This window comes from Anoplophora glabripennis, unplaced genomic scaffold (assembly GCF_000390285.2).
Source record: "Anoplophora glabripennis isolate ALB-LARVAE unplaced genomic scaffold, Agla_2.0 scaffold188, whole genome shotgun sequence".
Lineage (NCBI taxonomy): Eukaryota > Metazoa > Arthropoda > Insecta > Coleoptera > Cerambycidae > Anoplophora > Anoplophora glabripennis.
Window position 1 is genome coordinate 499,789 of NW_019416300.1, and position 9,903 is coordinate 509,691.

Genomic DNA, 9,903 nt, shown 5'->3' on the forward strand with positions numbered 1-9,903 from the left:
TGCCCCTGTTTATTGGCCTGCACGTTCACCTGACCTAACGGTATTTTTACTGCAATCTTCTTATTTTTGGGTCTACATTCACTGGTACCATTTTTGCTACTTCATTTAAAAACTACTTCATAATAATAATTTGTAGTAATTAAAGCATAATTTTTTATTTTAACAGTAGGTTGTGTCGAAATGATCGTAAGCTTATAAATACATCTACCAAACTTCGTGTACATTTCTTTATTAGAAATACAACGAAATGTAGTTAACTGGAGTTTAAAAAAAATGGTTTTGGTGAAGATATTTTGTAAGATCTCTATCTTTTATTAAGTAAGAGTTCGATATTTAGACACAAATAGTTTATTGATGAAAACAGGAGTAGCAATGATAAAGTCAGCAGCTGCCAACTCATTTTCCATTAAAAAAAATTATATTTATGTTATATTTTACTTTTTGTTATTGATTTTTTTCGTAAAAAAATCTATGAATGTTCTAAATCGTAAACTTTACTACTGTTTAAAATGTATATACGCGTTTAGGATTCACCCTGTACATATTTAAGCTTATAGTGATTAATTTTTTTTCAAAATAATGTTATCAATCTGTTTCTCTTATTGTTTGAAGTTTGTGTTTCAGAAACCTCAATGGGTGTAAAGATAAACGCGCAGACGAACAAACAATCGGAATATGCTTTCGCGGTCAAAGAAATGTGCAGGATAACCGCCGACCGAAGTTTTTCGGCCCTGAAGCAGTCGAATACACTGTATGCACTAACGGGAGATTATTACAAGGAATCGAAATATGTGAAGCTCTTACACGCCAATACCGACTCTTTGATTCGTGCTAGGAAGAAAGCGTTACAGGGAAGTGAAGGACAGCAAATCGATGAAGATTTGGGTGAAAAAAAGAAATTAGCCTTCCTCGATTTACTGTTACAGTCTAAAGTAGATGGCGAACCTTTACCTGATTGGTACATTAAAGAAGAAGTCAACACGATGCTGTTTGAGGTTCGTTTACAAAATTAGGCATAAAGAAAATTATTTTAGAGTTATCTGAGAAAATATGTTTTCAGGGGCATGACACCACTGGTGCAGCCATCAGCTTTGCCTTGTATTCTTTAGCAGAAAATCCAGAAGTACAGGTAAGAACCATTTCAAACCTGTTCAGCAAGTAGTTTTGTCCTTTTAGTTCATGTCTCAGCCCATAGGAATCCTACTACTCATTGTACTATGTGCAAATCCTGGGTATGCAAAGAAGTTTCATCCTCCAAGTCACGTCACTAGGCAGATCGACCTGTCACAGGCCTTAGCTTGTATACTTATATGTTTCCCGAAGTGACAGTGTCCCGTTATAAGTCCCGTCACTTTCCTGAGCCGAATTTTATTCAAACTCAATAATCCATTCGTTATTTTCAGGGAAGGACATTTCATAAGTTCCTTCGCATGTCGTTTTTTGTTTAATTTGTTTGTTTCATACCTTTAAAATACAGTAAAAAAATAATCACTACGGTTCTACAGGCACAAGCTATGGAAGAGCAACGGACAATATTTGGGAAAAACAGAAACCGACCTATAACCTTTGACGACATTCATGTAATGAAATATTTAGAGTTAGTAATCAAAGAAACATTACGATTGTATCCATCCGTGCCATTTTATGGAAGGAAGAGCGACGTAGACATCAAATACAAAGGTATAATTTTTATTAATTAAATTCATTTGTTTTTTTTGGATAGAGGATAATTGTGTTCTGATGGGAAACAGATTCATAAAAATCTCCGTTTTCAAAGTATCTGTTTTTCACCGTTTTTTTAGGGCGTAGTTTTAGTGACAACAATCTATTTCCCATATCTTNTATTGGATCAGCCATCTTGAATTTTTACAATGTGAATTCAAATTCGTAATCAGCGATCCAAAAAACCCCTTTATACAAAATCTGGTCAAAATCCGCTCAGAATTTCAAAATAACCAGTCCTGCTCGGATTTTTGAGGTTAGAAAAAAAAACACACGTTCTAGCTCAATTCTGATAGTGGATTTGAATTCAGCAGTCTTTTACATAAAAATGTACTATTTGATGTGGAAATAAATTTTTTTCCAAATTTTTCCAGTATATACATCAATTTTCACTACTTTTCACAAGTTTTTTGAGGTTATTAAAATATTGTGACGTATGGGCCAATTCTGACCCCAGATTCGTATTCAGGAGGCCAAATTACTACGAAAAATATATGTCGCATAAAAGTATATCCAACTTTTTTTTTGTGTGTGGCTGGGATTAGTTATGCAGTTATAGCCGATCAAAGTTAACCGTCATTTACACTAAATGTACTAGGACATCCGGGCTAATTTTTCGAAAAATACCTTTGGTATTCCGAGTACTTACCAGGTCCAAGTGAATTAATGGGCTTAAAAATTTTTAATATCTCAGCTTCTAGAGGTCCGATTTTGATTTGATTTTTTTTTTAAATCGATGTTTCGCGATTTAAAAACAAAACAATTAGCATAGTTTCAAATGCCTATCATTAATAATTATTCAACAGTCCGATAATTATTTATCTTTAACTTCCTTTAATTATCAACTTTATTTTTTTATTGTATCAAAGGTAAATGCATAAACTTATATGCTGTTTATCAAAGATCAAAAACATATTTATTTAAATATTCTAGAATTGTTTAAACAACAATTATTTTCAAAATATATCGAAAATTAGTAATTAATTAATTAATTATTAATTTAATCATTATTTCTTTTGTGATTAAGGTATAATTCAAATATTATTTACTGTTTAAAATATAAGCAAATCAGAAATTAACTCATTATATTACAAAAATACAAAATTATAGTACAAAAATTCGACCAATGTTTAAACAAGCGCGAGAGCTTTCCTAATTGACGGATTCGAATTTTTCAAAAAGCGTTTGAAAGCTTGAGAGCCCTTATATATGTGATTGGGAGGAATGTACACTATCGACAGCCAGTTTGTAACGAATCTTTAAACCATCAACATGCAAGATAACTCTTATTTAGAATAAATTGTTAACTAGTAATCAGTGCAGTTTGTTCTTTATTTAAACCATTTGAACATTCGACCTACGGGTCAAACAAAGTATCTAAGGGCTTTGGTTTTTGCTGTGCAAAATTTTGAAAATTTCCAAATTTTTTTTCAAAATCAGTATTGCATAATTATTATGCAAAATTATAGAACCGATTTTGACGAAATTTGGTGTGATGATTCTACATAACATGAACTTTTCTTGAGCCAAGTATGAAGGTCCTATACCCAAGTTAAAGACCCCAAAAAAATTCACTAAAAAGTAATGTTTTTTAACCCCATTTTTGTCGATTTTTTCGATTTTTACAATAATAATCATGATTCATTCGATTTGTAACTAGTCATATTTTGTAAAATTTAATTACAAACATTTTTTTCCTCACCTAAAATCAACTCTTGAAGAGATACATAATTAAATAGGAAGAAAAATATGACATATATTTCGAATTTTTAAAACATATTGTGCCGCCAAAAGTTAAACCCACTTTTTTTATGCGCATAGAAAAATTTTCATTTCTAGTAATATTTTAAAGTCAAAGAGCCAAAAATCTCCGTGGCTATACGATTCACACAAATATGTACTCTTTGAAACTGATACCGTCTGCACTAACTGTGTTTGCGCTGAAAGACGAGTGGCTGTCGTCGGCTACAAGTAGCGAAGTACAGCTGCTGTCATAGCGCGTGGCTGGATCGAACCACTATTTAAACTTCATACAAAATACAGTCCGCAGAGTGTTGTGGCGACCACAAATGGTTGTGTTTGCGATCGGCCTTAGTAGTAATTTTACTTAAAAACAAATTTTATCATTAAAAATTATAAAAAGCTTGTGCCACTTAACTGAACTCTCATTTCTGTTGTAACAGACATGGGTGTCTCGTTATACATTTCACTCGTTATTTTTATTATAACATGTTCGTACGTCCTCTACAATTTTTGTACAAATTACACACGGAAAAGAAAGTTGCAATGGCTCCCTGCCGTGCCCGGATGGCCTATGATTGGAGCTGCTCTTGAATTTGGCGGCGGTTGTGGAAGTAAGTACTTGCCTACGATTTATTTCAACATTTATTGGGCAAGGGTGTCAAATTTTTAAGAGTGCCATGATTTGGGCTTCATTCGAGTCAAGTTGATATATTTAGAAATTGCTTAAATACATTGCAAATTGAGACCGACAAGCTTTGAGTCCGAGAATTTGTTTTTACCACGAGGTACACGTAGGTATTATTTTTTTCTGAAATCGCCAACAATATTAATTAATGGATATGAACTAAGAAATTTTTATTAATGCATACCTAACATTTTTTCATTATAATCTAATTGTTTATGAAATCGTTTCCTGGACAATCGTTGTTTATTTGTTGTGATAAAAGGATAAAAGTCAAATTCGTGTTAATACCTACAAGTATTAAAATATATTAAACATTTTTTAAAATGGACATGAAAAGTATATACAGTGTGTTTGTTCTACCTAAGAGGAATTCTTCTGTAACTCTGTACCCGTAAAATTTATAAAAAAATGATTTTAATAAAAGTTGTCTGGACTCATGTAAATTCGCGTGGGCGCTACTTAACTTTGTTATTTTAAATGGAACACCCTGTATATTATTGCGTTTTTGAATTCCTTGGTAGAGTTGATAGTCAGTTGTTTTTGAAAAAAATCACGATCTCAAAATGAGGCTAGATAGCGTCAAACCGTAAGAGTTAGTAATCTGCAGTTTTCACAGTTCGTTTTGGCATAAATTACTCTATTTTGCAATCTGTGAGCAAAACGTGTACGTTATTCAGACTCGGAAATACTGACACCTACATTTAATAATCTTATGAATTGAAAAACTTTTTTTTTTACAAATGGAATGACACATATTAATTGTCATGAGTGAATGCAAAATTGAATGCCCTTTCGATTGATATAAGGTTGTCCATACTTATCTATAAAAGAAACATCAGGTTCTTTTCTAGTCTGCAAAAGTAGCTATGCATCAAGCATCAAGTCAGCATCAAGAAGGCCTTGCAATTGTACAACGTGGATACATAGGATTTTACAAAAGTACAGCACAAGCATCCTTATCGCATCCAATTACACCAAGAGTTACTAAAAGTAGACTTTCAGCGGAGACTGGAGTTTTGTCAGTGGGCACTTGAAATGTTAAATCAAGATGATGATTTTTTTAAACGGGTCATGTTCTCCGATGAGGCTACTTTTCATAAAAATGGTTTCGTTAATAGTCATAATAGCCATTGTTATAACACGATAAAACCTCACCAATTCCGGAAAACTCATAGCCAACGATGGTCTTTGAACCTATGGGGAGCAATTTTGAGAACCCATGTCGTTGGACCATTCTTTTTTGACCAGCATCTAACCGGAGCAGTTTTTTTAAACTTTTTAACAAACACTCTAGAAGATTTGTTAGGAGGCATTCCTTTAGCTTCACTTCGAAGAATTTGGATGCAACATGATGGTGCTCACCTCACAATACCGCTGCGGTTCATCAGTTTTTACACGAAACTTTTCCCGACAGGACAGATGGTTTGGGCGCGGAGGACCAGTGAGTTGACCTTCAAGGTGTCCAGATAGGACAAGTTGCTACTTCTTTTTATGGGGATTTATAAAAAGCAAAGTTTACGTTACACCACCAACTACCGCGGAAGATATGTGGCATCGCATTACAGTAGCATTTCAAGAAATTACGTCAGACATGTTGACCAATGTTGAACAGTCTCTTAAAAACCGAATTCGTTTGTGTATTAATCAAAATGGAGGACACTTCGAGCAATTGATGTAAATCAACATTCTAAGTATTCTTCTCCTTGTTGTGTTCCGAGTTTCAGTTTGTTTCGTTTTGCGTTTTGTTTTAGTTGTTGTTAGTATTGCTTTTGTTTGTCAAACCACTTTTTAAACATGCCAGTAAATATTGACACTGTCCAGTCCAAGGCATGATAAAATGTGAGAGAAAAGTGGTTTTGCAAGGCCTTCTTGATGCTGTTACATAGCTACTTTTTCGGACTTTAGAAATGAACCTGATTTTTCTAGAAAACTGTTAAAGATAAGTATGGACAACTTTATATCAGTCGAAAGTGCATTCAATTTTGCATTCACCCATGACAATTAGTATGGGTCATTCCATTCTGAAAAGTTTTTCAACTCTTAAGATTATTTAATGTGGGTCTCAGTATTTTCGAGTCTGAATAATGTTTCTAACTCTTACCGTTTAGACGCTATCTAGCTTCATTTAAAGAGCTGAAATTGTGATTTTTTTTCAAAAACAACTGATTATCTCGAAAACGGTAAGTTTTAAACACAATGTACATTTAATAAACTCCACTTAATATTAACCAAGGAATTCAAAAATGCAATAATATATCTACAGGGTGTTCCATTTAAAACAAAATGAACTCGCGAAATGAACAAGCTAAAAATATTTTCTTTACATGGCCCATATGATTCCAGGCATCTTTTATTGAAACTATTTTTTTTATGAATTCTACAGTTACAGAGTTACAAAAGAATCCCTCTTAGATGGCACACCCTGTATATAGTTTTGTTATATGTAATTGAAGAAGAGGAAAAATATTATGTACACCACTGGATTTTATGACAAATCAGAGTATAAGAATATTTTTTACAAAAATAAAACATTTTCACAGAAGACACGCACATAATTTTGTTACAGATATAGAAAACAGCCAAAATTGACAATCGCATTGTAAACCTTCTCGAAAATCGAGGATTTTTATTTACGATCATTACGGTAGAGTTTAAAGGGAAGTGGGTATATAAATTGTGTTGTTGTCTTTACAGCAATCTTAGACGATGCTGACAGACTAATAAAACAATATGGCAAGATAATCTACATGGATTTGGTAATGCAGTCAAATATTCTAACAACTGATTACGATTTTGTCGAGTATTTGTTAAGCACGCAGGATGTTCTGACTAAGTCCGTGGATTACAGGTTTCTACACAATTGGTTGGGCACTGGATTGTTAACTAGCGAAGGTATGATATTTAGTTCGCCTTACCGAGCACATCACGGCGGCCTTCAACAGGGGACAGTACACTGGTGCTGTCTTCCTGGACGTCGCAAAGGCCTTCGATACGGTTTGGCATGAAGGCCTANATCTGACGCGCTCGAGAAAATTTTTTTTCCCCATATTTAACCTTTCCATATGACCGCCCCCACCATCCAAATCGGCAGATTAACATATCTCCGTTATCGGAGACACGTAAGGCATATACACTACCAATATCTGACGCGCTCGAGTATTTCCATGTGACTGTTTTTTTTTACATTTTTGAAAGCCTGTAGGCGCTCCCCCCACCGGTGGAAGGATATACATCATATAACCTTTTTTCTTTCTACCATCTAATCTTCAAAATCCAATCGGTCCTTACGACGCTCGAGTAAATCCCCGTTTAGCATCGTGGGCTCCCCTACTATAATATACGTCAGAAATGTTTAAATTTTTTCATTTTCAAAAACAAGTGATTTTTTTACATGATTGCCATCCGATTGCCGTTTCAAGAATGCTTTTAATTTTAGATACTTTCCAATATCGATGTTGTTGTAGACATTCAAAGTAGCCCTAAGCATCACAGATATTGACCATATTGATCAAAACATAGTTATTCTCCCAATAATCAATAAATTTTTTATATGTTTGCTGATACGTCTTCATCGATTTTTCTGGTAATAAATTACACTCTATTTGCTTTGCTGATTCAATAATTTGCTATAAAATTAAAATTGACCGGCATAAAATTATATGTTTTAACTTGGCGGTAAAGTAGATGGGCCCTTGGTTGCTTTCATAGACTCGGCTGCGTCTCGTCTAACTACCAGCTACGGCATTAAGTCTTGTACTTTACTGCCCAGTTAAACAAACAACTATTGTTTGAAGACGTCGCTTTTAGTAATTTTTAACGAAATATTACGTTACTGATAACAAGTAAGGGAAAATGTCCGTGGACTAGCTCAATACTGGGTTATGGGGTTATGGTGCAATGAGACTATGCATTCTAGTACTTTTCCCATTACTTTTCTCACTAACTGTTTCGGTAGAGGTGTGTAATAATACATAATCAATAAGTACATCAATTTTAGATGGACAAATAACAAACAATCGGAATATGCTTTCGCGGTCAAAGAAATGTGCAGGATAACCGCCGACCGAAGTTTTTCGGCCCTGAAGCAGTCGAATACACTGTATGCACTAACGGGAGATTATTACAAGGAATCGAAATATGTGAAGCTCTTACACGCCAATACCGACTCTTTGATTCGTGCTAGGAAGAAAGCGTTACAGGGAAGTGAAGGACAGCAAATCGATGAAGATTTGGGTGAAAAAAAGAAATTAGCCTTCCTCGATTTACTGTTACAGTCTAAAGTAGATGGCGAACCTTTACCTGATTGGTACATTAAAGAAGAAGTCAACACGATGCTGTTTGAGGTTCGTTTACAAAATTAGGCATAAAGAAAATTATTTTAGAGTTATCTGAGAAAATATGTTTTCAGGGGCATGACACCACTGGTGCAGCCATCAGCTTTGCCTTGTATTCTTTAGCAGAAAATCCAGAAGTACAGGTAAGAACCATTTCAAACCTGTTCAGCAAGTAGTTTTGTCCTTTTAGTTCATGTCTCAGCCCATAGGAATCCTACTACTCATTGTACTATGTGCAAATCCTGGGTATGCAAAGAAGTTTCATCCTCCAAGTCACGTCACTAGGCAGATCGACCTGTCACAGGCCTTAGCTTGTATACTTATATGTTTCCCGAAGTGACAGTGTCCCGTTATAAGTCCCGTCACTTTCCTGAGCCGAATTTTATTCAAACTCAATAATCCATTCGTTATTTTCAGGGAAGGACATTTCATAAGTTCCTTCGCATGTCGTTTTTTGTTTAATTTGTTTGTTTCATACCTTTAAAATACAGTAAAAAAATAATCACTACGGTTCTACAGGCACAAGCTATGGAAGAGCAACGGACAATATTTGGGAAAAACAGAAACCGACCTATAACCTTTGACGACATTCATGTAATGAAATATTTAGAGTTAGTAATCAAAGAAACATTACGATTGTATCCATCCGTGCCATTTTATGGAAGGAAGAGCGACGTAGACATCAAATACAAAGGTATAATTTTTATTAATTAAATTCATTTGTTTTTTTTGGATAGAGGATAATTGTGTTCTGATGGGAAACAGATTCATAAAAATCTCCGTTTTCAAAGTATCTGTTTTTCACCGTTTTTTTAGGGCGTAGTTTTAGTGACAACAATCTATTTCCCATATCTTCGGTATCTCCAATTTTTAATTTGAAGTAATTCATCACATCAACGTGCCGACATTCTCGAGCGCGGTCGATTTTTTTTTTATTTTGAAGGAAATAATTCAAGGAAAACGAGAAAAATATAATCTGCCGATTTCCATAGGCCGAAGTAACAAAAATCGTTAATAAAGTTTAGCGCGTGCAACTGCAGGGAAATACATGTTGTTTTGAAACTTCGTCAGGAAACTCCGGGAGGTGATTCTATGGATTAAAATAATAGCAGTATGTAATGAAATTTTTTTTCGAATTGTCAATTGTTCGCAAGTTACAGCTTGTCGAAGTTCATTTTTTTTAATTTTTTTATTTAAATAACTTATTTAATTCATGTTCGATTAGTCTCTCATTTGGCACACCCACTAAGTAGATGAAGCTCTATTGGACCAGTCAGAGAAAAGTTTCATTATGCGCCGCTAGAGGGCACTTTACCTAGAATTCAAAATTTGTTTGGTTCATAACTTTTTTCTCTTGCTAGACATCACAGAAATTTAAACATTATTGAAAAGAGAAACAATATCAGAAAAAAATATGTA

General features: G+C 34.2%; 2 protein-coding genes across 2 annotated transcripts in view; both read left to right on the forward strand.

Annotated features, from left to right (window-relative positions):
• Positions 1–624: 624 nt before the first annotated feature.
• Positions 625–1,700, forward strand: LOC111691347 (cytochrome P450 4d8-like). Its single transcript, XM_023453987.1, has 3 exons — positions 625–995; positions 1,061–1,129; positions 1,506–1,700. Exons 1-3 carry the CDS (start codon positions 633–635, stop codon positions 1,698–1,700), a joined length of 627 nt encoding a protein of 208 aa, XP_023309755.1. The 5' UTR covers positions 625–632.
• A 2,081-nt stretch (positions 1,701–3,781) lies between these two features.
• The window catches only part of LOC108906000 (probable cytochrome P450 4d14), a 27,761-nt gene continuing 21,639 nt past the window's right edge, over positions 3,782–9,903 (forward strand). The window contains exons 1-2 of the mRNA XM_023453988.1: positions 3,782–4,076; positions 6,845–7,042. Coding sequence (XP_023309756.1) covers positions 3,908–4,076; positions 6,845–7,042 — 367 coding nt within the window. The 5' untranslated portion in view covers positions 3,782–3,907. The remainder of the gene's footprint in view (positions 4,077–6,844; positions 7,043–9,903) is intronic.

Coding starts and splice junctions, on each gene's coding strand:
- LOC111691347 (XM_023453987.1), top strand. CDS start 633: ATGGGTGTAAAGATAAACGCGCAGACGAACAAACAATCGGAATATGCT. Junction 996..1,060: donor TCAACACGATGCTGTTTGAG/GTTCGTTTACAA, acceptor ATATGTTTTCAG/GGGCATGACACCACTGGTGC. Junction 1,130..1,505: donor CAGAAAATCCAGAAGTACAG/GTAAGAACCATT, acceptor ACGGTTCTACAG/GCACAAGCTATGGAAGAGCA.